This window comes from Protopterus annectens, chromosome 14.part0 (genome assembly GCF_019279795.1).
Source record: "Protopterus annectens isolate FY-2018-M chromosome 14.part0, PAN1.0, whole genome shotgun sequence".
NCBI lineage: Eukaryota > Metazoa > Chordata > Ceratodontiformes > Protopteridae > Protopterus > Protopterus annectens.
In genome coordinates, this window is record NC_056748.1 from 878,905,209 (window position 1) to 878,932,989 (window position 27,781).

The following is a 27,781-nucleotide window of genomic DNA, read 5'->3' on the forward strand; positions in this document are numbered from 1 at the left end:
GAAAATGGAGGGATTATCAAAACACCCTAACACCAGAGACAAAGTAGAAAAAGGCAGGGGAGGACAGAAGGGAGAAGACTACTTAATCCTGACACAGAAAGAAAATCACTTACCTGAGAAAATCACCAAAGCTCTAGCAAAGCAGCTCCAAGCCAAGAATCACATCTCTGTGTATGCAGCAAGCAAGATCTGAGAGTTAGAGTGCAGAAGGGGATTATGGAGAGGAAGGAGCTCGAGCCTTGGATCTATGTCTTGCGTACTGCCACATTGGATCTGATGTCAGATCCAAGACCCAGTCGTAAGGAATAATGAAATGGATAACATCAGATATAAAAGTTATTATTACCCACCTGGTTTATTAGTACAGAAGATGGCTGTACTAGCTCTTACTTTTTAATAGATAAGTTGTAAAATATCAAGATGACATAACTTGCAGTGGCTGGGGGTCCTAGCAACTGCAGTGTTTGCTGTTGCCTTAAGCTAGCTATGGGTATGGGAATCTGACATTGGTACTCATATGTTTGGGGGGTTAGGGGCTTATTGGCCACATTGGGGGAGGCAGGGGGGCTTGCCCATTGCAAAAAAAAAAAAAAAAAAAAGTTTAATGGAGAAGAGAAGTGTTCAAGATGCACTCTTCTCCTGCATTTCCAGTCTTTTTTTTTTAGTGTGTTGGCACTCAGCCTTACGAGTGCTGACATTTCAATAGGGAACCTTACTACACTGTAACTACATACTAGTCAGAGAAGACAGGTACGTGCAGCCTGAAGTTCTTTCAAGCTTTGCAACAATCTCCTAGCTTCCCAAGACCTTCTGCTTCTTCTGAATTTCTGGCCCTCTGGATATTCTGCTCCTTTCCCCATTAGAGAGACACACATTAAAGGTACCACAGAGGGAAACAAATGCACACAAGCATTGTCTTGCTTCACTAACTTTAATCAGTGTCTCCTTAAGACCTCTTCTCAAGCAGCAATGCCCTTGCAGAAGATGCCACTTACACAAACTTTGTAGGACCATCGTTACATCATTGCCAAGTGCAATTTCTGCCAATGGGGGGCATCCCTGTAGATTTCTGAATTCCTGAGCCAAATGTCTTTTTAACATATACTATACACTAGACTTCATAGTGAGTAGTGTGATGCATTACATACTGTGCCACCATAATGCTCTTACTTCATTTTCCCTTATGACTTTCAGCTTTCATGGCCTATACCCTTTCTTTGAATGACTGCATTATATACCTCTGCTGTTCATTTAACTTACCAAATCTATTCAGTGACCAATTCCAAGTGTTTTTTTACTTTCACTATAGTAACAGCAGAATTTTGTAATAGTGACTCATCAATGATGCTGATTTAACATAAGGCATCAGTGCCAGATATATATATATATATATATATATATATATATATATATATATAGCCAAAAACACAGCTAAATATCACAGACTGGTGGGTAATTACTAGACAAGTCTAGAAGTGCACCGTATAAACAGACTCAAAAATGTTGTAAAAATATTTAAGGGCAACATAAACTGGTTGCCCTTTTTAACACACACAATACCACATGATTAACAGTTTTATGATACACTGTGTGCTACAAGGAAAATAAGTGCTGGTTTATGTTCACTCAAGGGCAAAACAGAACAGAGCAGGACTCAAGCTCACCAGTTATCATACAGTTTAGCTCTAAACAAGCTTTAACAAACCAGAATGGAGGAGTTCAGACCAAATAAGACTTACGTTTCTAAAACCCCAAAATACATGAATATAAGTGAACATGTCACACCTATGTTACATAAAAAAATAAAATAGTACAGACTGAAACAAGATGGCCAAAGATAGAAAACTAGATTGTTTCCTGTGAACCCCCATTGACGTAATATAAACAGTTCTGAGATTATCACACTTTGACTGGAGGGGAAAAATGTAAGGGTTTCCTTTACTCCTTCAGCTACCTTGTTTTATGGTCTGTATTGTATATTCAGTTATCAGCCACAAAACCTAGCAGGGTTCATCTATATACTTTGGCTGCAGGTGTCATCTTACATTTCAAATTTTGTCTGCTGAAATGGCATTCCCCATACCATTATTTTGACATACTTTTAATCTCACATGAAGGTCAGTGAATTCCTTTTTCGACCCTTACTGCATTTTCCCCCACATCTGGAGAAAATAATATTTAACATTTGGTGCCTGGGCATAGCGCCTTCAAAATGCCCTGCCATCTGTTGTATATTATCCAAAAAAGTTTGCTCCCTCTTAGTTCTGATTAAATGACTGCTGAAATGATGGAACCAATGCATGTATTTATAGCAGGCATGCTGTCAAAGAGAATGACTACATATTTCACTAAAATGAGAAAAACAAAGCATTTTTCATTGCTCACTTTGCTTAGGTTTATCTTTACCTGCTTGCAAGCTAGAAGAACAAGGTCATATGCTGGCTGACATTTTACTATCCAATGTCTTTCTTTTGCCACAAAGGGATTTTTCTTATATAAAACACTTAACATAAAGAGCCTGATGACAGAAGAGATCCTTTAAAATAAAATGTTAACATTCAGCAGCATTAGCTGTGTGCTTATCTACCTAATTCTTACTAAAGATACTCTCTCATTCATAAGGTGGGGTACACGTCTCCCACGATGCGCAGTTTGGGGTTCCTGGGTCTATACACATCCTTGCCTAAACAAATACGGTATATTTATACAATTTTATTATACATGGAACCACTGAATGTATTTATAGCAGGCATGCTGTCAAACAGAATGACTACATATTTCACTAAAATGTGCAAAACAGGCTGGGATTTCATACCATCAGAGAGAGATTCATAGTCGTAATCATAATCATCTTCTTCATCTTCCTCATCTTCGTTAGCAGCAGTGTTAGACATTGGACTACCATTGCTAGCCTGGGCTTGCATGTTAGCCAGCTGATGTGCCTAAAAGAACATTAATCAATACTTAAAAAAATGTCTGCTAACACAGTTTAACACAAATAATACAAACAATGTCTCTGTTTTTCATCATTTTCTAGACTGGCACAATAAATTACATTATCTGCTAATGATCTTCTTTTATCTAGTTTGACTTGTCAGATTGAAAAACTGTTTCAGCTACAAAAGGGCAATTTATATGACAACTTTAAGACAAATTAAAATGGCAAGCAATTAACAACTGTAATGTTTATTTTAATAATGCAACAGTATGCCAGAGCTCCCTGCAAACTGCAAGCTGAAAAAATGGATTCCCAATTCCTGGTGTATGCACACATAATCCTAAGGTAAACATCACACACGCACACAGACATACACCCTAGAATATTAAAACAAACTGCAATATCCTTGTACAAATTAACTGTTACGACTGAGTGAAATAGAGACAGTTCAATGAAATGTATAAAAAGAAAGTTTGCTAAATTAGTAAAATACATTATGCACCTGTTTGGAAAATTATCCTCTGATCTTACTTTCACTCATATTCATTCAGCATTCTGACTTGCGTGGTCAATCACTTGCTTCTGATGTTGCTATGTTATTTATTTTAACTTACGATACATGTATAGCCTCTGTTAAATGGCAAAAACTATATATCTGAAAACTTCTGATATCAAAAGTGCAATTTCTTCACAAATGATATCACAGTTATAGTACAACAAACATCACTCTATGTCAAACTTTGAACTGGAAAATCCGTACTAGTCTTGTGTTAAAAAATGATATTAGCAAACTGTTCATATGTATACAGATTCACACAAAAGGAAACATGAGCTTTAACAAGAATGTATTTAAGTTGATGAAAGGAAGGGGGATTAGTGTGAGAGTGTTGGGGTGGCAGAAAAGCATAAGGATAGGAGGAACAAAAAAGATAACATGGGTGAATTAAGAGAGGAAAGAAAGAAAGAAGTGGTAAGTAAAGACAAAACCTTTACAGTGGAGAATGCCTGTGCTGACACTGCAGCCATGATGGCATCAGTTAATAATGTTAAGAAAATTGGCATGGTGAAATCTAAATTTAGCATGCATAAAAAAACGAGCACAGGAAGTGGAGTGGAGGTGCTAGTGTGTTTCCCATAGGACACAATAGTGCAATGAGGAAGAGGTTAGTGACAATGGACAAAAAAAGAAAGGTAGATTGAGTTGTGGCCTTGCTGCTGGACACTTAGAAATGAACTTCTAATTATAGGTTTTGTATTTCAGGCCATCAGATGTAGGACTGCTGAACCAAAACTGCTAAAAAGTAAGCTAAGCAAATCAGGGCAAATTAATTAATGGAGGCTTTATTTTTTTAGCAGATGACGTGACCGCGATCAAAAATGACAGAGTCACTGGTGGAAGTGATTATGTCACTGTCAGGATCATCTGTCACGCAGTACTGCTGGGATGTGCCGCAAGACAGAAATCTGGGACTACAGAAGGGTAGACTTCTCAGAATCAACTAAACAGAAGTAACATGACTCTGTGCTATTAAATGGGAAGAGGAGATGAGGTATAAGGCTGCAACAAGGATTGAGTGAGGAAAAGAGCAAAATCTTCTTTCTATGAAAAGAAAACAAAAAAATAGCTGAAAGAACAAGTGGTCTGCCTTGCAAATGAGACCAACGAGTGGTGACCACTGAAATGAAGATCAAAAAAAGTTGAGGAGTGGTATCTTCTACAAATGACCGACATTATATTTGACAAAAAAAAAAAATCAGTCATCGAGGGCATGTTTGAGAAGGGTGAACCAGAGTACCCGGTGCTTCCTTTGGACATTTTGTGGACTGGTTTTCTCACTGAATGGGTATCAGTGCTTCTGGGTATCAGATACATTTCTGCAGACTGGTGAAATATCTAAAACATTAGTTACTAAGCTTGGATCAGAGGAAATTTGTGTGACGCTACATCAAAACTGAAGAGTCTGCTGCACATTTTTAGTGTGGTGTAGGAGTCACTCTCAGAATTGCATTACATAGTGGGACTACTTTCAGGTTTTAATGTTAAGTAGTGTTTAATACATTTATATTTCTGAAGTAGTTTCAAGGATTTTTCTCAAATATTCTGCATTTCTTATAGTTTTCTTTTAAATAGAACCTGCCGAAACAAAAGGATACAATGTAAAAGTGAAGTCAGTTTACGTGATGAATGCTTGCACAGTGGTTTTTACAAGTGACTTTTATTCACGATAACAACATAAAACAATAAAAACAACACTGTAACTCTAAAACGTGGCCACAATGTGAGTAGTTAGATACTAATACAAATAAAATGCCACAGACAGTTATTTTATTATTTTCTTACTTTTTGCTTTAGTATATCCACTGGAGTATGATGTGCTTTAAGTTTCTTATTTTTCAACAAGATTTTTCTTTGAAGTTGCCATGGTGATGGGAGCATTGGATCATCAGAGAAGTCACTTTCAAATAAAAATTTAGTGACCAGTTTGTCTCCAAATACATTCTGGAAAACAGGAAGGAGGGTTTTACTAAAGAAAGCAAAATGCTAAAACTGCGTGTGTTAAATTTACTTGTCTGACAATTAGGTTGAAGTCACCTTAAAAATTTCAGACATTTTACGTTGCTGAGGCAGTGAACAGTGGTTCTCTATAGACAAGATGACAGGCATGTCAGAATTGATAAATGCACTGCGGTCAATAGCTTCAACCACATCCTGCAAAAGTAACAGAGGAAACAGTTTTACTGCAAATCAGAGGCACACAAAACAGCCGCTTACAGTAAGAGAAAGACGATGGTAGCTGTGTACCTTGAAGGGAATTCTTGTTGTAAGAGTATGACCATGATAGATGACTGGCATGCCATCTTCCCCATCCCAGCAGTCTAATTCCACACTTCTACAGCCTTGTAAAAGGACCTGCAACAACAGACAAAACACATTTTTATTAAACAGAAAGGATGCCAAAACCTCCCAGTGTAACAACTAAAGATCTGTAATACAGGAATAAAACTTAAATCACACCCTTATAATTCACCACAGATGGCACATTGCCTCGTATTATCTAACAAGAATTGGAATCATTCATGTACATTTGCAATGTGTTTTTTAAAATATTTACTCTTGGGACAGTGAAAATTTGTATAATTTTAAAAATGTAAAACAATGAGGGCACAGAGGCTGCACCTGTGAGAAATATAGCTGACGTGTTGTAATGGTGTGTTTGGCAAAACTGCTGATGTGCATGCTGAGGTTTGTGTGCATTTGTGTGGGTACATGCATCTGTGTTAATTCAAGTACAGACTACGATGACTAGAAAATTAAAAAGAATCAGAAGTAACATCTAGCACAACAGTAGTGTGCTTACATTATACCAACATAATGCACTGGCACCCCAGCCATATACTTTCCTCACCATCTACAATAATTTGCAGTACACCAACTTCAGTTTGACTTCAGTGCTTTACATAAATCTAACGCTAAACACTGAATTGAAAAAAATCAAAAGTTGTACAACAGCCTCAGTTTGCATATTTTACTAACTCTGCCTTTACAACCATTGTCTGCATCCTGATACATTACTTGTGCATACACAATGACTGCACACATTCAGTCTATTTTATCTGTGATAGTGCACTGTCCTGCCTACATCTGTACAGCAAATTATTTTTTTCTGCTGGATTAATAAAACATAACTTGTTGATAGACAGTAATAGTGCAAAATAAGACTGGTGTAGTTTCAACAAAATGACAGAGTGACTGAATGAATCAATGAATATGGCTATTTATGATATTCAGTTCTGGGACAAAGTTAATCTGTCTTTTTGAAATACTGTGTAATGAATGACTGCATGCATGCCTGTGTTAAAACACAATTTAAAGGAAAAGCATAACATTTCCTAATCCACAGATTACATTATCATTAAAAAATAAACAAATAATGTACTGCCACATATAAAATAGTATGACTTAGGTCTGCGCCCCCCCAATGAGATTTGCTTATTTAGCATTTCTGGTGCATGTTGGGAGTGAATGAAAACTCATGGTATTTCTTTAGGAGTTTGTTTACCTGGCTCTTGCATCATTTTACTACTTACATTTCAAGTTTATTTCACCCCATCCCGCCATGGAATTTGTGTTATATTGCCCTCCCTGGTGCACATGCTGGGACTGAATGAAATGTCTTTAGGAATTTATTTCCCTGGCTCTTGCATATTCTTACTCCATAGATTTCAATTTTTTTTCTCCAGGAAAAGCTGACACAGCAAACCATTTGTAATCTGTCAGTTTTACCCCAACAGGATTACAGACCTATTCAGTCTCTAGGGATAGGAAATTGCAATTACTTTACAGAGTATCTGAGCTCTCAACTTTCCCTGACTATGCAGAATATCTCAGATTTTGGCTTACATTTTTGTCCTGTCCTTTACATTTTTTCTGGTAAGTCACTGAAGACTGGAGCAAGTTAATGCCAGATATTAAAGTTTCAGTCATTGTATTTTTCAGGAAAAAGCATGTTGATACAAAACCTGCTTTTCTATTAACTGTTTAAGGTAATTACAGTAATATTTAAAACAAAAGATCTTCGATTCTGTTCCTTTGCCCCATCATTAATTTTGGCTTTGTCCATAATTCATGAGTAAACAAGTTGAGACCAATGGCATGTACTGTCATTTACATATGCCTTCTCTACCTCCCTTTGGGGGGAGCATCAATCTATTTTGCCTTTATGAAATTACAGCTCTTTTTCTACTTAGTCTAGGAGTAAACAAACCTGATACCAAAGAAAAAAAAGAGACTGAATACAGAGCTGCATGATTTCTACTCTTTTTCAAAAAATCTAATTTAAACACTGTTATGAGTAATTGTGTGTCATTTGGAAGACATGAGCTTAATCTCAACTAAAATGTCTAAAGCCTTTGGATGCCACAGTCTCAACACAGGAATGTTCCTGAGTTCCTAAAAATACAAATGCATTTTTTTTCTGCAGGACGTCAATATTGGGACAAGCACTCCCTAAGGTTGCATAGGTTGTAGAAGGGGATAAGTTGTGAAAAAAAGCTGAACTCACTTTCTCTCGATTCTTCAAGTTCACAACTTAATCAATGCTTATCTTAGGCAGTCACAAACTAGTGAAATCTCAGCTACAGGCAACTTGTGACCTTCCTGATTTGACACTGCAACACTTGTCATTTTGGGCTGAGACAATGACTAGGGCTTCCCAACAGTGTCACTGAAAGAAACTTTCAAAAGCTCTGCTCAGAGGTTCTTACAGATAGCAATATACTGAGTTTTGCCATGAAAAGTAACTCAAAAGAAGATATTGCATGAGAGGGTAGGGTATAATAATCTCATGTTTTGAGGACAATTGACTGCATTATGTGAAAAACAGCTTAAGCAAAAAACAAAAACACATTACACTGTCCATTCCATCAGGTCATTTGGGTTATAATAAAAAAATATATATATGGTACAGAATCTCAAATGATAAAACCAGTGTTTTGCAAGATGAACAGTATGTGTAATGACTTGTTACAATTTATACTTCCTTAATTTGTGCGTGTGTATTTGCTTTTCACTTTTGCATCACTAAGCTGACTGAAATGTTAATGGAGTGACCAATGTAGTCATTATATTTGCCACTCACTGAATTTTATTATAGTGCGAGTTGTTCATTACTAAGGAAAAGTGGGCCGATCAAGGAACATTGTTTTGAACAGTAACAGTGTCTTCTGCAATTTTTCTGTGCATTTCTTTACTTAGTACCACGGGCAAAGCATTGCTCAAAATCATGTCTAACTGTCTTATAATTTAAAAGCAAGCTGTAAATTTTAATTGTTTTCTGTCTTACATCTTTGCCCTGTATCTTCATACACAACTATTAACTGAATGTTCAGGTTACTTTCCTTACTAGTTTGATTATACCTGTCTGTTGCTGAGGTAATAAAAACTACCTGTGGACAGGTAAAAGCAACTGAACGAATTAATGAACACTGCTGCATGTACATAGTGTGTAATTCTCACATTTGTATTAAAACATAACTAAGACACAGGTTCAGACATGGTTTAGAAAAGCTTTATGAAAATGACATATTAAGCTGTATTCCTAATTCTGCATTACAAAGTTACTCTTCTGTCTTCAGTGTTATGACTGGCTTCTCTCCTTGAGACCTTGGGTAGGGCCCTAATATCACTCATCCCCACCCCAACCACTCAATATTGCAGTTTTATACTAGGACCTATTTCATTCCCCATCTGTCTACAACTCACCACCCTCTCAACATTCTTTTCTTTCTTCATAGTGCATGACACTCCAGCCCCCTCTGCAAACCTCGACCTATGACTTCTTCCCAGTATTTATTAACCCCTCTTCTCAAATTAAAGCACTGGCCGTATGCCATCTTCTATTCCCTTTCTAATACTTCTAATTCACTAATATCTTTGCTGGCACGGTTAACTCATCACAGATCTTTTTTTCATGCACTGTGTCACATATAGTAACTGCATCCAGCACTACATTTATAAGCGTGTTACTTTCACTCATCCTCATTCTATTACTGCTATACTATTAAACCCAGCACCTTCCTTCAGTGTCTGCTCTTTTTCCCATAAACCCAGCATTCTTTCTTCCATGTCTGCTCCTTCTCCCATAAACCTAGCATCCTTTCTTCCATGTCTGCTCCTTCTCCCTCTTTCGACTCTCATACAATCTCTCAGCTCCTTAAATGACAACATATCTTCATTATATATCACTTGCACTAACTTACCCTTCTTGAACATTACTCCCCCAAAACACCCTTTTCTTTGCCAGTACTTCTTACTTCCTCTGACATTCAAACATAAATCTCTGTGTAAACATACCTTAACATATTCTTTCCTTTTATACTTGTTTTTTTACCTTTAATACAAACATCCACATCATTCATGCTATTAAGTGGTAATGCAAAGAAATGATTAGAATGCTGAGAATACTATTTGCTTTAAATTCTGCACTCCGGTTCATAGGTAGGTACTAGGCTATTGGCCCTAGGGCCTATATAAGCCTAGTGAAAAGGTACCCTGGCTTTCGCCACGCACGAAAATTATTTTCCTGTGCCACTGTCGAGTAGAGCCACAGAAGTGATCCCCGGGGTGAATTTCCTATCTCCCATCCAATCATCAAGATTTTTCTTGAAGAGGAGCTTTGTTTGATATAGATAGGTAGTTGGCTCCACAGTATGGGAAGTCTCTGGGACAGGAATCTATCCCTCCAGCATGTTCTGTTTATTGTGGTAACAAGGTTTAGGTCCCTAGAGCGTGTAGCTCGTAAGGATTGGGATTTCTTTAAGTGGAGCATGTCTAAAAGCTCTGGGTTTGACATAGCTTTGTGTGTTAGGCAGAGATCGCCTGTGAGTAGGCGATATGAGATGGAGTAAAGCTGCAGTTTTTTGAGACGGTCTGCGTAGGGCATCTTTTTGAGGATGGTAATCCTCTTTGTGAGGTATTTCTGCAGCCTTTCCAGTTGTTGTAGATGTCTTGTGAGGTACATACCAAAAGGCTCATTGTACTCTATAATGGGTCTAATGAGTGACGAGTAGAGGGGAACAATGACCTCTTTTTTTCCTGGATGAGAAACCTTTTGTGATGAGGTGTGCCACGTAGAAGGATTTCCTTACTACTGTGGTGATGTGCTTATCAAAGGAGAGACTACTGTTCACCTGTGTCCCAAGGTCTCATCACACTTTCAGTGTTAAGTAGACTACCGCCTATGTGGTAGTTCATGGGTACAGAGTTTTTCCCAAATGGGCACTTTTTGGCATTGAGCTTGAGGCCATGGTTTTGACACCAGGCATCTGTCTCAGCGAGGCCCTTTTGTAGGATGTCCACATCTTTTGGAGTTTTGATTATAGCTCCTCGTTTGCAGTCACCTGCGAACTTCGTTAGCCAAAGACCTTCTGTGTTAGCCTGTACTTCAGAGAAGTAGATATCAAACAGGAGTGGACCCAGGAGTGAACCCTGTGGTACTCCACTTGTCACTGGTCTATTAAATTTGGAGTCTGCTATTTTCACAGTGTGGGTTCTGTCAGTGAGCCAGTTGGCAACCCATTTTGTGACATAGGGATTTATACCTAGATTAGTGAGTTTATCTATAATTCCAGAGTGGGGGATGGTGTCGAAAGCCTTGGAGAGATCTAGATAGGCTGTATGAACCACCTTACCCTCATCTACGGCTTTGGTGATTGCTTCAAAGAAGTCTATCAGGTTTAGGAGACTGTGACATGATCTGCCTTTTACAAACCCGAACTGGGTGGGGTCCTGAATTTGGAGATTACCAATGTCATTGTTTATAAGTTCCATGATGATACGTTCCATAGCCTTGCAGACCAAGGCTCGTTAGGCTAATGGGGCAGTAGTTTCCAGGGTCTGTGGTGGTTCCCACTTTGTGGAGTGGGATAACCATCGCTGTGCGCCATTCAGTGGGCACATAGCCTGAGGTGAGGTGATATCCACCTTAACCCTGGTCCTAATAGTCTGTCTGTGGCATGCTAATTTAATGTACCATATAATAATATAAAACCTAATAAACTTGAATGTTGGTTAAAACACATGTACACGCGCGCACACACACACACACACACACACACACACACACACACACACACACACACACACACACACATATCCAATGGGGGTCTTGCTGTTCTTCCCTAAATGGTGGGGTAGCAATATTACTAATTAAAAACAGCTTCATTTTGAGGCAGTAGACACCTACGTGTACCCTAAGCTATTTTTTGTGCCCTAATCTTTTTGATCCAAACTACATGGTATGCAAAATTCACTTAGATGTCAACAGCAGACTTGTCATGCAATGCTAACCCCCCATATTATTCATTACTGATTCCCTGACTCTCTCTCTCTATTCCAAAATCAAAGGGTAATCAAAAGAACTGTATAACACTGCTGGGTGGTTAAAATGTTTGCCTTCTTCATCTATGTGGGAATCTCTTAGAAAGAAAATAAACTGCTCCTCTTCAATCACCAAAAATAGGAACAGGTATCTGTTGCATAGAGGGATAAAGCCCTGAGTATGGACCAGATGACCCAGGTTCAGTTAATGGCTAGGCCAACTGATGCAGCAGGAAGGGATGGTGTTATGATCCCAGGGCAGTGGTGGTGATGTGGGCATCTCCCTTGCTGATTCGTACTGGAGACTGGGGACACTGTGCAGTGGAAGATATGGTGTCAAGAGATGGTGGGTGGATATGGCTGAGCTGCTGAAGGGGCAGGGGGATATGCTGTAGTATCCCCCATTGCACTGCCATTCTTATGGATGTAACCATAGTCACCAAGGGAGGGGGATCTCTGGGAGAGAATAACAGAAAAAAACTTCAGTCTGAAATATTGACAGTGTGATCCCCAGAGATGTCCTTAGGATCCACACTGATTCTGTCAGAAAAATGGTATTAGTCCAGGAGGGGCCTAGAGCAGCTGGTAGGCCCACTGGATACTGGGATGACTATCCAACTGAAGGCAGGGGATCTCAAATCTAACACAGTTATGTATAGAAAAATAAAATAACTAGACTGGAAAAGAAAATCCCCTATCTCTTTAAATATGAACTAACTCATGCTTACCTCCTAAATGAAGGAAGCTGTTTCTCAGCTGATGTACAATCCGCCACTCTTTATGATCATTATCATCTCCAAACTCATTTACTTCACCTTTCCATTTATATCACTAAACGTAGGCTGAAATCTGAAAACTATTTTCTAAGATGCTCAGCTTTGGGTCCCCTGTTTCTGGTAATCCATACACTAAATTCCTAAAATATATCAACAATCTGTTAAAAAAAATCTACCTATCTTTATAACAATACTTTATTTTAATATTCTGTTATTCCATGCCCTTGGAAAATATGCTATCACAATTCCTAACCCTAAAAATACCAACCTTAGCCTTACTTCCCAATTTAGACCCACTCCTTACTACCCATTCTGGCTAAAATACTTAAAAAATATCACCTATCAAAACACGGAATGCATATAAAAAAGCATGAAGTACTATGTCTACTGTTAGGCTTCTAAATGATCAGTAGTTTAAAGGCATGAATGAAGGCACACTTAATGAGGATATTTTTATGGACAACAACAACGCATATGACCTTGTGAACTGCTGATCTGATACAATAACCACATTCGTTGGTCTCAATTTTTAGGACTAGTCATATCCTTCAAGTCATAACTGGCAACTCACACTTTCCTCTAGTATGCCAAAGGATTTTGCTCTTGCACCTATATGGCATACACCAATATTAAATAAGGTTCACGAATTCTGAAACGCAATAAAATCAACAAGAGCAAAACTTGAAAACATTCGGACTTTTGGAAATGCCATGTTCTTCGAGTGCTAGTAAACAAAACATGCCATTTTGCTTTACTAACTTCTCAATTTAGACCCTGCTGTATCATCCTCTGTAGAACAAACTGTCAAGGAAAGAATGGCCTTAGCACTAAAGGTGACCATATTCAGGCCATTCACCATTGTTCCTCCACTTTTCGCAGCGACTCTGATATAAGAACCCTTTGACATGGTCTAAAGTACACTGCCAACGTGGCTTCTAATCTATCCACTTAGAAAACACATTAAGACTGTGAGAGAACCTTCTCTACAACAGGACCTGCCAATGGGATTCCTTCCCTTCTGAAATGAGATATACACAATCCCATCCTTTTCTGTAGAAGCAAATTGTTTCTACACTTAACAATACAGGCCAAGTGCAACATTTGTCTGCAGCATGAAACTCCTTTTGCCCTCTAGCCTTACCTTTCTTCATAAAAACAACATCCTAAAACTAGTCTCATTCTTGTTTTCCCTTTTTCTGCCCCCCCCTTTCCTCTCTCCACCTACTTGTGACTTCACCATTGCTTAATGTCTCTCTCTGGCATCCTTTCCATCCAGGAGGAACTATGTTTTATTCCGGTTCTTTGAAAAGTTTCTGCTTCTTTATTATGCTTGTATTAATACTGTAACTATTTTTATACAGTCTTGTATTATGTTTGTTTTAGAAATATTATGGTATTTCAAAGTCTTCTCAATTTCTCTAACATTTTTAATTATGCCTCTGTTTGATATGTCCTTATCCTGTGTTCATCCGCAGATCTAGTACACCTTTTGATTATATTAGTGTTAACTAGTTCATCCAAGTTATCTAATCCTCTAAATGTCTTAGCTAATCTATCCAAATTTGACATCTGCTTGTCTTTTTCCCTTTTCTGTGGCAAATACAAAGGGAGATGACTGACTTGTTACTGATTACTCAGCATTTGACAGGAACTTGCATCGTTACCACACATGCATAAATTGTGCTGATTGATTTACTATTCAATGTGTCAAAATCTGACAGTAATCTACAATGCTGTTTGCACATGCTTGCAATATACCACTTAAATACATGATTTTACTTGAGTTGTGGCACAAAAGAGTTCTCGTAGATTACTTAATTTATATAGTTAAACAATAAATAAACATGTATAACTGATCGTCACCCTGGCCATGGGTGCATAACAATGTGTGGACGTGTCAGACCTCGCAGATAAATAACTAAACCTGAACTACTGAAAATCAGGGAGGAAAGCATGTTTGGCATATCAAATCCTCTGTGAGCTGCGCCTACCTCTAACAGAATGGTTGCATGCAAATTATGCCATTTTCTGCTGCATATCCATAAATTTATGTGGCTACACACTAAGGCACAATTGATGTAAAGAGATTTTTTTCCCCTTTCTTGTAGTGTTGTTATAATTAAAGATATAAAGATGCTACCTCAAAGAAAACCACTTTATACTGCCAAGATCAATTTCTCAGCAAAATATTCAGTTTCTGCAAAAAAGAAATGTGAAATGTTTTAAAATGAGCCATAGCACATAGGATACACAACTGTTCTTTGTGCAGGCTAAGTCACTGAAAACACTAAATCAGACAACTTTTTATCTGTTTTCATGTTATTTGAAGCTTGCACTTTAGAAACAGCAGCACATATCTTCACTGAAACAGATATGTTTTTGATAAAATGTGTTTTCAATCAATTGTCCCTATTCCATTTTACAAAGGTGGGTACTGAAGTATGCATTTCATTGGAGTCTAATCACATCAAATCAAGGCACAGTGACCGGTACACACACCACTATGAAACATTTTCAGAAACCTTTACTATTGCACTGACGGTCCATATCATAGCACTTTGATGATAATATCCTTGTGTTTTAATGTGCACTCTTACTGTCTGTGGTGCTGTTTCTGGGTCACATGACTAATGCTTTACTATTAGCCAAAGCACATGACAATGGATAACATCCTAGTTTGTGCATCACTGTAATCTGGTGTTGCGGAATGTCTGATGCATTCTTTGGCAAAATTCAAAAAATGGCCAAAAAAACTGATTCTGATCTGTGAGGCAGTGCTGCATGCAGATACTTCCTGTGCATCATTCCTGATTTGTACAGACTGCATACAGACTAGAGGTGACTTATAGTTATAACAGCACTATAAGCGAAAATAATTAAGCCTGGGGTAAAGGGGACAAAAAACTAACCCCCTGTCTGGGGAGTGTGGGGATCTGCCCCTCACAAGAAAAAGATAAGCTTTTATTTTACAGTTTACTGATGTTCAGCTCTGTCAGCAAATCTGCAAGCTTTTTAACTCCTGGAGATACACAAACAACTGATTTATCACATTTTGAGGTATGCTTGTCATTGCAGATCAAGCTTATATAAATGCCAGCTTCCTATTCCCAAAGGAAATGTACATTGTAGTAATGGTCTATCTGCACAAATTGAAACACCCAAAAACTTTGCCCTTAAACTTCTAAATTATCTAAAACACAAGAAATCAACCTGTAAAAAGCAGGTAGCACATCGGACAGAAAGCAAGATATAAGTAAATACATGACCTGACATACAATGCATCTCCTGAGAAAGCAGAAACTGGAAGATTTGGGACTAATAGCTTAACTTGATAGCTGGAACTGTACATGTTAGTATCCGCAAAATGTTTTCACCAAACCAGAAAGACTGAAACCACATGGATACCAAAGTAAGTACCCGTATGGAGGACCCATCTTCACTTTAAAGGAAATGCAAAGAAACAGAAGCACAAATTCATTGCATCTGGTCAAATCAGTACTTTTTGCCTGAGAACCTGAAAAGACTATAACAGTGTGATGCTGGCAAAAAACTGCAACGTGCATATCCTCACATCTAAAATAACATTTCCTGACATCACCTCATAGTATGCCTAAATAAAAAAATAACAATATTCATGCACTGTCTATGTTTTTTTGTTTTTAATCACATTTCCTTCACTGCAGTGCACCACAACTACAACATTTAATATGACTGTCAGGAAGCAAATTAACAATTTTAGCAACACCAAGCAGGTTGATTGTCTCCTGTCAATCAAAGGGGGCAGTATGTGGTATAGCCATCCACTCATTTCCCCGACCCAGCCTCTTATGGACAGGTGCTGTGTTGTAGCTCTGAAGTATTCCTCCGCTCACCCTACTTCTTCAGCCTTTGGCTGGTCACTGCCCTGATCAGTGTACTTCACCAGTTACTGACTGTAATAGGGTGAGGAAGGCAGAGCATTAGAAGTTGTATTGGCAACGGGAGGTGTGATATAATAATAGGTTCATAGGTGTTTACTAGGCTAATGGCCCTGAAGCCTTTGCAAGCCTAGCCCATAGGATCACCCTGGCATCGTGCCACCCGACCTTAGTTCCCAGTGCCTCTGTCGAGTAGAGCCAATGGAGTTATCCCCAGAGTGAATTTTCTATTTCCTATCCACTCATCAAGATTTCTCTTGAAGAGGGCCAGTGAGGTGCTCTGTTTGACATGTATGGCAAGTCTATTCCATAGCATGGGCAGTCTCTGGGTTATGAACCTGTCCCTCCAGCATGTTCTGTTGATTGTGGTAATGAGGTAGAGGTCTCTAGACCATGTGGTGCGGACGGATTGGGATTTCTTTAGATGTAGCATTTCTAACAGAGCTGGGTCAGACATGGCTTTATAAGTCAAGCAGAGATCGCCTCTAAGTAGGTGATATGAGACAAACAATAGATGGAGTTTATTGAGTCTGTCCATATAGGACAAGTGTATAAGGCATAGGATCCTCTTTGTGAGGTACTTTTGCGGCCTCTCCAGTTGTTGCAGGTGTCTAGTGAGGTACATGCCAAATGGGGCATTGTACAATGAGGGAAGAGTAGAGGGAGACAATGACCTCTTTCTTCCTGGATGCAAAACCCTTAGTAATGAGATGTGCCATATAGAAGGACTTTCTGACCACACTGGTAATGTGGTGGTCAAAAGAGAGGTTGCTGTCAACCTGTGTTCACAGATCTCTTATAACGCCTTCTGTATTCAATGAACTGCCCTCGATGAGGTAATTCATGGGAACCAGGTTTGTCCCAAAGGGGATGACGACACAGTTTTTGGCATTGAGCTTTAAGGCCATGGTTCTGATACCAGTCGTTCGTCTCAGTGAGGCCTTTTTGTAGGATGTCAGCATCACTTAGGGAGTTAATAATAGCTCCCAACTTGCAATAGTCTGCAAACTTGGTCAGCCAGAGTCCCTTCGTGTTGGCCTGGACTTCAGAGAAGTAGATACCAAACAGGAGAAGACCCAGGACCCAACCTTGTGGGACTCCACTTGTGACTGGTCAGCAGTCTGACTTGGAGTCGGCTACTTTTGGACTGTGGGTTCTGTGAGCCAGTTTGCAACCCACCTAGTGACATATGGATTGATGCCTAGCTTAGTGAGTTTTTCTATCATTCCTCAGTGGGGAATGGTATCAAAGGCCTTGGCCAGATCAAGGTAGGCTCTACGAACCACCTTGCCTTCATCCACAGCTCTGATGACGGACTCAGAGAAGATGACCAAGTTTAGCAAGCGTGATCTACCCTTCACAAAACCAAACTATGTGTGATCCAGAGTGTGGAGATTCTCTATATCCTTGTTTATTTGGTCCATGATAATGCAATTCCATAGCTTTGCATATCAGACTCATCAGGCTAATGGGGCAATAGTTCTCAGGGTCTGTAATCGCTCCTCCTTTGTGGAGAGGGATGACTGTAGCAGTGCGACATTTGGTAGGGACAAAGCCTGAGGTGAGGCTGTGGTTGAACATGGCACACAGATGAGGTGCCAGTTCACTCTGTAGTTCATGTAGAACACACCCAGAGATATTGTCAGGTCCCATAGAAGATGTATTCTTGACCTTGGACAATGCTGTTTTAATCTGTGCAGCAGCAATACTGGGTGCCTGGCAATCTACTGGTATTGTGATTGGTCCTTGGGGGAGGGGTAAAGTTGGCGTTGAATCTGTTGGCCATTATAGTAGCAATATCTGTTGGCTCGGTATACGAAAGACCATTATACAGTAGCTCAGAGCACATCTGGGTATTGCCGTGGAAATTCTTTACATAACTATAGAAGGCCTTGTGGTTGTCTTTACTATCTGCTGCAATCCTGTTTTCATAGCTAGCTTTAGAGGATTTCATGAGGGATCTCAACTTTTTGTTGAGGCTGTTAAGAGAGTTTTTCCATTCTTGGGACTTCACCTCACTTCACTAGTTTCCTCCTTCTGTTGTAGAGTTTGTTTATGGCAGGGGACCACCAGATTGGCTTCCTTTTTTTGGAGGAGAGCGTCTTGGCTCCATTGGGTATGGCGAGATCCATGCATTTGTATACGTGTTCGTACAGTGCATTGCTGTATGATTTGGCAGTCAAGGAACTATTCTCATGGGTGCTGTGACTTTAGCCACTTAGCCAACTCTGTTCTTACGAGCCCAAAGTAAGCTTTGGAGAAGTTTTTCATGGTGGTTATCTTTGCGCGGGGTGGGAGGGATGTGTATTTCCAATGTGATTAGTTTGTGGTCGGATCTAACCAGGGAGGAGTTAACTATTGGTGTAGAGCAACGATTGCCCATGTTAGTAATGACCAGGTAAAGGATGCTGCTACCTCTAGTTGGGGTAAAAAAGAGCTGGTCCAGGGCATTGGAATTAATGAATTCCAGGAAATATTGGTCATGTGTATTGGTACATGAGTAGTTTTCCCAGTTAATACAGGGGTAGTTGAAGTCACCCAGTAAGAGAGTGTTAGGTTGGACCCTAATATTCTCCAGGGTGCTTAGGAATGTGGAGTGTGATTCTTGGGATATGGTTGTGTACCTATAGCAGGGTATGACTTGAAACGCTGTCTTAACCAATGTTGGCTGCACCTGAAGTATCTCTGATGCATTATGTTGGGCTACCAGTCTGGCGGTGTGCGCATTCTTTATGAATACGGAAACACCACTGCCTTTGGAGCTGCAGTCCAACTTCTGGGGCTGAAAGGTGTGGAATGAGTTATAGAGCCTGGTAGTGCAGGGGTGCTTTCTGCTGCTTTAAACCAGGTCCCTGTTACAGCACAAATGTCGATGTTCTCCGTTTTGAGGAGTGCTTCAAGCGAGTGCATTTTGAGATTTAGACTTCTAGCGTTGAGCAGCATGACCCTCAGATTGCATTTGTTTGTAGCTGTTACGGTGGTAATTTGTCTTTGGAACACCACCTAAAAAAGGCACTATAGGGGTGGCAAGAGCCTTGGCCAGTATCCGAAAGCTCAGGGATGACAGATGCAGGCCATCTCTGGCAAAGCATTGAGGACTGTCAATCATGTAATCCCAGGCAGACAGATTCTGGATCCACTTAGAATGACACCAGAAACTTAGCCAATTATTGAAATCAATCAATTTCTGCTTGTACTGTGGTATCATTCTGGGTTATGGTAGGATGCTGCTCAGGGCTAGGGTCATATCCGCTTAGGCTACATAATCCGAGAGCTCCTCCATGTCTCTTTTCATGTAGTCCAGGGAGGTACATCTCAGGTCATTCACACCCACATGTACAATGACAGAGTCATATTTGCACCTGTTGCTGAGGGACCTGAGTTAAGCTGTAGGGATGTGACAGACATAACACCGGGCCCTACAAAAATGTTTTCTTTTTCTTGTTGAGAGAAGAAGATTATGTTGGCAAGCAGCGTGACAAACATATATTGTAAGCAAACACTTGTCAATGAAGACAAACACAACCTAACAAAACACACATCACTATTTTGTAATACAACTTTCAGTAAGCTGCATGCCACCTATCTAGATATTCCCCAGTTAAATATTGTGGCAATACAGTTTTACTTAGATAATCTTATCTAGCAAGACAACTCTAACACATACATCTCTGAAGAATTATTAATTTTCTTCTGTAAAATGTGGGTACTGCATGTGCAACTGCTCTGTTCTCTACCAGCACACAAAAAAGATTGGTGTGAACAGAATGAATATAACCTGACCTGGCTTTGTTTTATCATAGGCAGATGTTATACCTTTCAGTTCTGTGTAATGCATATAATAGACAGGCCAATGTCTTTGTGTGCTCAGGTGGTCAGTATAATCTGCTTTTTTCTATGTCAACTCTTCATCAATAACCTCTGCTAACGTTTTAACTCATTATCAGCACAGCATGACTTGAAATGAGTTGTGGTTTGCTGCTTTTCATTAGGAAACAGGTTGAAACAACACGCACCCTTAACAGTAGCCATTCTTAGCCAGCACGTGTGCCATTACCTTAGTGCAATAAGCCAGGTTAAATTAAACTTTTAAAAAAGGGAACATTTGCTAAAACAGACCCATGTCACACTTTTAATCAGGTACTTTGCAGACATTATGTCAGGATAATGACCATGTAGTAATGCTGAAGCCTCTGCTCTGTCCTGGGCTATAAGCATCTGAAATGGGCTACTATGCCATTACAGTGTCTTCCTCATACCTTATTACTTCAGTAAGATATGTTTCTCTACTGTAGTGAAAGCATGGCCAGCTTATAGCTAGGACTGCAAGATAAAATGTCTATCTTATTTTTTATGAACAGCAATGAGTCTTCCTGTATTTAATTACAGTCAGTCTGTAAATTCACTCTACTAATCTCCTCTAAACTGAGCTAAATGAAAAGACTCGAAAGGGTTACAGCAAATGTTCCAGAGCAGATAAGTTAAAAAGTAAGATTTGCTGAGAGCAGTGCAGCAAAAAATGAAACAAGCAGAAGCTCTAAACCATTTTTTTTCTGTACCTGGCTATAGAGTTCCACTGATGACTCGCCCTTAAGCTGATGCCCAGTGAGGTAGGTGTTATGAGAAGATTCAATGAAGTAATATGACAGAGGATAATGCATGTCCTTGACAACCAGCTGTGATTCATCGTTCTTGGAAGCAAAATTGTCTTTATCCATTAGAAACCTGAACAAGTGCAGCAAAAGTGAGATTTCCTTTGAATACAACTACAGGAACCATCTCAGACACAAAATAATACTGAAAGATAGGATAATGCATGCACTAATCAGAAGAAGTTGCAGAACTACCTTGCAAATCCCTCAAAAGACATTAACCCTTGTTGGCGCATACTGACAGATGGTTCAAACCTCTGTAAGAAACAGCAAGAACTGTAATTAAACTTTTAAAGAAATGACAGCATTAAAATAAACCCTATTTCCTATAAAATTATAAGCCACTTACTTGGTCTTAAAGCAACAGATGTTTTACCAGAATGCCCTAGACTTTTCTATTTTTTCTAATATCTTATAAACAGCACAGTTTTCTGTGTAAAGAACAAATGGACTGACAGTCTAACCCGGCTCTTAAAAACACAATCAGTTCAGTCTAGCTCCTGGTTTTCTTTCAGAAAGACTACTATACAGAGTGCTATGCGCGTACATTTGTGCAGGTATATTTCACTTTCTAAAGTTTACCAGTTTGCAGACTGAGCCTCATACAAACCTGGATGATGCTAAGAATTTCATCGTAGGTGTAATGCTCTCCTTGGCAGTTCACTAGGAATGAATTCAGCTGCTCGATGCCCATCCCAAGTACTCCTAAAGATGTGCTCTCCACACCTGCCCCATTTGTTACAATACTGGCTGCAGCAATGGCATCTGAGATCTGCCTTTGGTTGTCCGACATTTGCTGCCGACTTCGGATAAACAGACCGAGATCAGATACATTCCTGGTCAGCAGGTCTGAGTATGAGTAAAGAAGATGAAACTTGCATTGTTAACTAAAACAGATGCTACAACAAATGCATTATCTGAGCTCTCTAGTTATTTTGAAATACCAGTTTTTCTGATCTAAAACATTTTGTAAAAGTTATTTGCAGGTAAGACAATAATATCTGCTTTTTTTTTTAAATTTTGATATGCTGCAAGACACGGCTTAAAACAAAACATATTATAAGAACTCCATCTAAGATAACAGTCAAGACTAGCATTTTCAAAAGATCCTGGAAAACAAGATGTCAATCAATAGATTTATATATTTGAGACAGAACAGTGACAACTCAGCTCAGCTAAAACACATATATGAAAGAAAATAAATGGCAAAAATTAAATAACACATAAGCAAACAGTTTACTCACATTCACAAGGTGTGGTAAATTAATATTCATTGCAAAAATGTATTAGCCAATTCTCCTTTTCTACCAACAAGTATCCGCAACTGCCTTAGACCAGTGACTAACTCCTGCCCCCTAATAAAGGTTTCTCCGTCTGGTGATATGAGAAGTTCCATTCACTTTTTATCACACACATACACTAATTCAGAAGACTTCTAGAAGTTATGGCTATAAGTGATGGTTACTTTTGATGGATACCTCACAATGTCATGTACATAATGGGAAAATGGGGGTTGAAACTGATGCCTATGCTGACTGTCTCAAAGGCAGTTGGTGTACGGTACAAATATCATACATATGAATGGTGGGGTGGGTTGTATGCAGATATGCAGAAGGAGGAGATACTTATTTCCCCAGGAAGGATGAATCATAACTACCAGTCTACATTTTGATAACACGTTAAGCTCATGGCATGCATTCGTTTCTACAGCTATTTGCCAATAGTTAACATGCCGAACAACTATGACAGACAAGTTATGGTTAACTAACATTTCCTGAGCAACAAGCAGAATTAACCAGAGACATCTGAAAATAAATTATTTACTACTGAATTCTGCCTGAATGGTATCAAGACAACTAAAGGTACAGCTTGAAGAAGGAGTAATCTTTGGTAACACCTAGCAAGTTAAACATGAATAAAGCTTCTAGCATGTATAGCAATTTTGCATACATGTATGTGTTTGTATCTACAATATATGCATATATAGTATTCCTAGCTACTACAAGCAGCTGTGCTACCAATGCTAAGTTCTGCCTTCTCACCACATATATGGAAGGTAACTTATCAGATAACATCTCCTCTAGTAACTTTGCTGTCCTTTCTTTAACATAATAATGCAGCACAAATGTTTTTATACCAAATCAAAGCATATATAAGCTGGCTTGTTTGGTACTAACGTTTTAACTCCAAATGCTGCAAAGACACGCACATGTGGATTGGTGATGCTTAAAACTAAAACTGCCTGTAGACATGCACAAGGATCTGTGTATTTTGCAAAACACTGATGTTTTGTCCAAATCTGATTCCTGCCTTATGCACACTACTTACTGAGATAGGTTCCAGCTCTCCAAAGCCCCGAACTGAATAAAATGAATACTGTAAAGGAACTGATCTAGGTGACCAAGGTTCAAGTAGCAGTCCATGGGCCTTAAGTATGAGCTGAAATGGCTAGGCCTACGCAGAGTGGTGATTTTAGTCCAGAAGTTCCCACTGGTGAAGACCAGATGTTATATCCAGGAACATAAATTAATGACACTGGAAAGCCTTCAACATGATAGCATGTGTTTATAACCTGGTCATGAATACATGATGGCGTAAAAAATAGCTGGGATTCTGTGCACTACACATTTGAGCAACTGACTCATCCAAGAGTATAGGGTATACAAAAAAATCCACAGGAGCAACGGACAAAAATATCTGTATATAAATATGTTTGTATGTAATGCTGTTTGATTATATACTCAAAACTATCTCTCTCTCATATAAATATATATATATATATATATATATATATACACACACATATATATATATATATATATATATATCTATATATATACATATCCCTCCGAGCTACACACTCTAGAGACCTAAACCTTGACACCACAATAAACAGAACATGCTGGAGGGATAGATTCCTGTCCCAGAGACTTCCCATACTCTGGAACAGACTACTTATCTATGTCAAAAAGAGTTCCTCATTAGCACTTCAAGAAAAATCTTGATGATTGGATGGGTAAACAGAACATGCTGGAGGGACAGATTCCTGTCCCAGAGACTTCCCATACTCTGGAACAGACTACCTATCTATGTCAAACAGAGCTCCTCATTAGCACTCTTCAAGAAAAATCTTGATGATTGGATGGGTAATAGGAAATTCACCCCAGGGATCACTTATGTGGTTCTGCTTGACAGGGGCACAGGAAAATAATTTTCTTGGATGGTGAAAACCAGGGTACCTTACTGGCTAGGCTTGTACATATATATATATATATATATATATATATATATATATATATATATATATATATATATATATACATACAGTGCATATAAAAAGTGTGCACACCCCTGTTAGAATGCCAGGTTTTTGTGATATAAAAATAAGACCACAGTAAATCATTTCAAAACTTTTCCCACCTTTAATGTGACCTATAACTTATACAATTCAATTGAAAAACAAACAAACCTGTTAGGGGAAAAATATATAAAAAAATAAACTTAAAATACGCTGGTTGCATAAGTGTGCATACCATTAATCTAATACTTTGTTGTGTGTACACACCCTTAAACTAATACTTTGTTGAAGCACCTTTTGATTTAATTATAGCATTCAGTCTTTCTGGGTACACACCTGCCATCAATTAAAGAGACTCTGATTAACCCCAAATAAAGTTCAGCTGTCCTTGTAGGATTTTCCTGACATTTACTCAGTTGCCTGCTACAGCAAAAGCCATGGTTCACAGAGAGCTTACAAAGCATGAAAGGGATCTCACTGTTGAAAGGTATCAGTCAGGAGAAGGGTACAAAACAATTTCCACAGCATTGGATATACCATGAAACACGGTGAAGACAGTCATCAAAAAGTGGAGAAAATATGGGACAACAGTGACACTGCAAAGAACTGGACATCCCTCCAAAATTGATGAAAAGACAAGACAAAAACCGGTCAGGGAGGCTGCCAAGAGACCTACAGCAACACTGAAGGAGCTGCAGGAATTTCTGGCAAGTACTGGTTGTGTACTACATGTGACAACAATCTCCAGTATTCTTCATATGTCTGGACTATGGGGTAGGGTTGCAATACAGAAGCCTTTTCTTACACAGAAAAACACCCAGGTCCAGCTAAAATTTGGAAAATAATACATCGTCTCCCCAAAGCATGTGGGAAAATGTGTTATGGTCTGATGAGACCAAGGTTGAACTTTTTGGTCACAATTCCAAAAGGTACATTTGGCCCAAAAACAACACTTTGCATCACCAAAAGAACACCATCCCCATGGTGAAGTATGGTGGTGGCAGTATCATGCTTTGGGGTTGCTTTTCTTCAGCTGGAACTGGGGCTGTAGTCAAGCTGGAGGGAATTATGAATAGTTCCAAATAACAGTCACTTTTGGCCCAAAATCTTCAGGCGTCTGCTAAAAAGCTGAAGATGAAGAGGAATTTCACCTTTCAACACCACAATGACCCCAAGCATACATCCAAATTAACAAAAGAATAGCTTTACCAGAAGAAAATTAAAGTTTTGGAATGGCCCAGCCAGAACCCAGACCTAAATCTAATAGAAAATCTGTGGGGTGACCTGAAGAGAGCTGTGCACAAGAGATGCCCTTGCACTCTGACAGATGTGGAGCGCTTTTGCAAGGAAGAGTGGGCAAATATTGCCGAATCAAGATGCGTCATGCTGATAGACTCCTACCCAAGAAGACTGGATGCTGTAATTAAACCAAAAGGTGCTTCAACAAATTATTAGTTTAAGTGTGTGCACACACAACAAAGAATTAGTTTAAGGATGTGCATACTTATGCAACCAACGTATTGTAAGTTTTTATTTTTTATACTTTTTCCCCCTAACAGATTTGTTTGTTTTTCAATTGAATTGTACAGGTTATAGGTCACATTAAAGGTGGGAAAACTTTTGAAATTATTTATTGTGGTCCCATTTTTTATATTACAAAAAACTGGCATTTTAACAGGGGTGTGTACACTTTTTATAGCCACTGTGTATATGTGTGTATATATATATATATATATATATATATATATATATATAAATACACACACATACATGTAAAACAGAACAACAATATACCGTGACTTAAAAAAGTTCCACCAAATTGTGCATGGATCCTCAAAATCATTAAAAGCAATACCCTTTATTAATGATAGTGTGTAAAAGCACACATTTATTAACTAATTACAGTTTCAAACAGGACATAAAAAAATGTTTTTGTCCATAAGGACTTCTTCAGAGTCTAGTTTGCAAGGACATCTCCAGTTCTGACCATGTGACACTTCAGTAGAGGGAAAAATAATGCTGTTTACTAGGTCTCTCATAGGTTGACAGGTTCTCTTATAAGCCTAGCCAATATAACACAATTTTACCCAATATATGGCCCCTAGGGGCAAGACAATAGCATGGATTTGAGCCTATGCATTGAGCATCTTACAGACTGCCCTGTCCATAAGGGACAAAGGCACTACCCCAGGTGTGAATTTGTGATTCCCCATCCATTGATCCAAACTGCATTTGAAGAGGGCCAGGGAAGGGATCTGATTAATGTGAATAGGAAGCCTGCTCCAAAGACGGGGCACTCTCATTTCTATACTTTAATGTGCTATCTTAAGCATACACTGATATAATCTCTACCAAATTCCAAACAGAAAATCAAATCATGGTGCCATACAGGACTCTTTCACAGTTAATCATTAGCAAAAAAAGACAATCAAGGCACCGAGTTTTTTCACTCCCTTTCTTCAGTCTCTTCCTTCAGGAAAAAATCCACATACCTAGGTCTGGCTGCAGTCCAGTAACATTCTCATCAATTGTGAGGTTAGTATACAGTGGTGTGGATTCAGTGCCACAGCGACTACAGGTGACAGCATAAACATCAAACACATCTTTCAGGTCCTTCCGACTTCTCACACTGTCATTAGGAAAAATAGCAAATATAAAAAATACTGTAACATGTAAAACAATTCTTAAAGACAAACCTTTCCTTGAAGAATTAACTAGTGTTAATACAGCCACTTTCTCAAAGCACAATTTGAATAAAGTGCTTCATTAACAGGGCATGAAAAAATAACAAAATCCATTCATCGTGTGATTAAAAAACTTTACTTAATGTAAGATTTATTTATTTATTTATTGACTGTAAAAAAATAAACATATTTACTTAAAGCATGGTGATGGAAAAAGCAAACTACATATTTATTATAGCCAATTCCCAATTTCTAGTGTCATTGTCCTGAAATGATGGTAATGTCCATGAAAAGTATTCCACAGATGCCAAAAGAGCAGAAACTGATGGACTGAAAGGGCATACATCAAAAGAATAATAACTTATCCATCATGTTTTGAGGCATCAATGGAAGATGTAATAGAGTACACATACATCTCAATTTCGGAATGCATGAATTCTGGACAAAGCCAAAAATAATGGGGGGAGGCCCCAGATCAAGGACAGATTTTAAATACTGCTTTTTAAAATTAGAATAACAGGTTTTGGATTAGTGTGCATTTTCTGAAGGATATAAAGTCTGAAACTCAAATGTCTGTCATTATTAAATGACTTAAGTCCTCAATGATTTGCCAGAAAACCACAAACTTTATGAAGAAC

General features: G+C 38.7%; 1 protein-coding gene across 1 annotated transcript in view; it reads right to left on the minus strand.

The window, feature by feature from the left end:
* PLCE1 (phospholipase C epsilon 1) overlaps positions 1–27,781 on the minus strand; it is an 838,097-nt gene that overhangs the window by 304,380 nt on the left and 505,936 nt on the right. The window contains exons 12-19 of the mRNA XM_044055634.1: positions 26,952–27,088; positions 21,772–22,010; positions 21,357–21,418; positions 21,069–21,234; positions 5,742–5,849; positions 5,532–5,648; positions 5,280–5,438; positions 2,816–2,942 (exon numbers count right to left, since the gene is read on the minus strand). Coding sequence (XP_043911569.1) covers positions 2,816–2,942; positions 5,280–5,438; positions 5,532–5,648; positions 5,742–5,849; positions 21,069–21,234; positions 21,357–21,418; positions 21,772–22,010; positions 26,952–27,088 — 1,115 coding nt within the window. The remainder of the gene's footprint in view (positions 1–2,815; positions 2,943–5,279; positions 5,439–5,531; positions 5,649–5,741; positions 5,850–21,068; positions 21,235–21,356; positions 21,419–21,771; positions 22,011–26,951; positions 27,089–27,781) is intronic.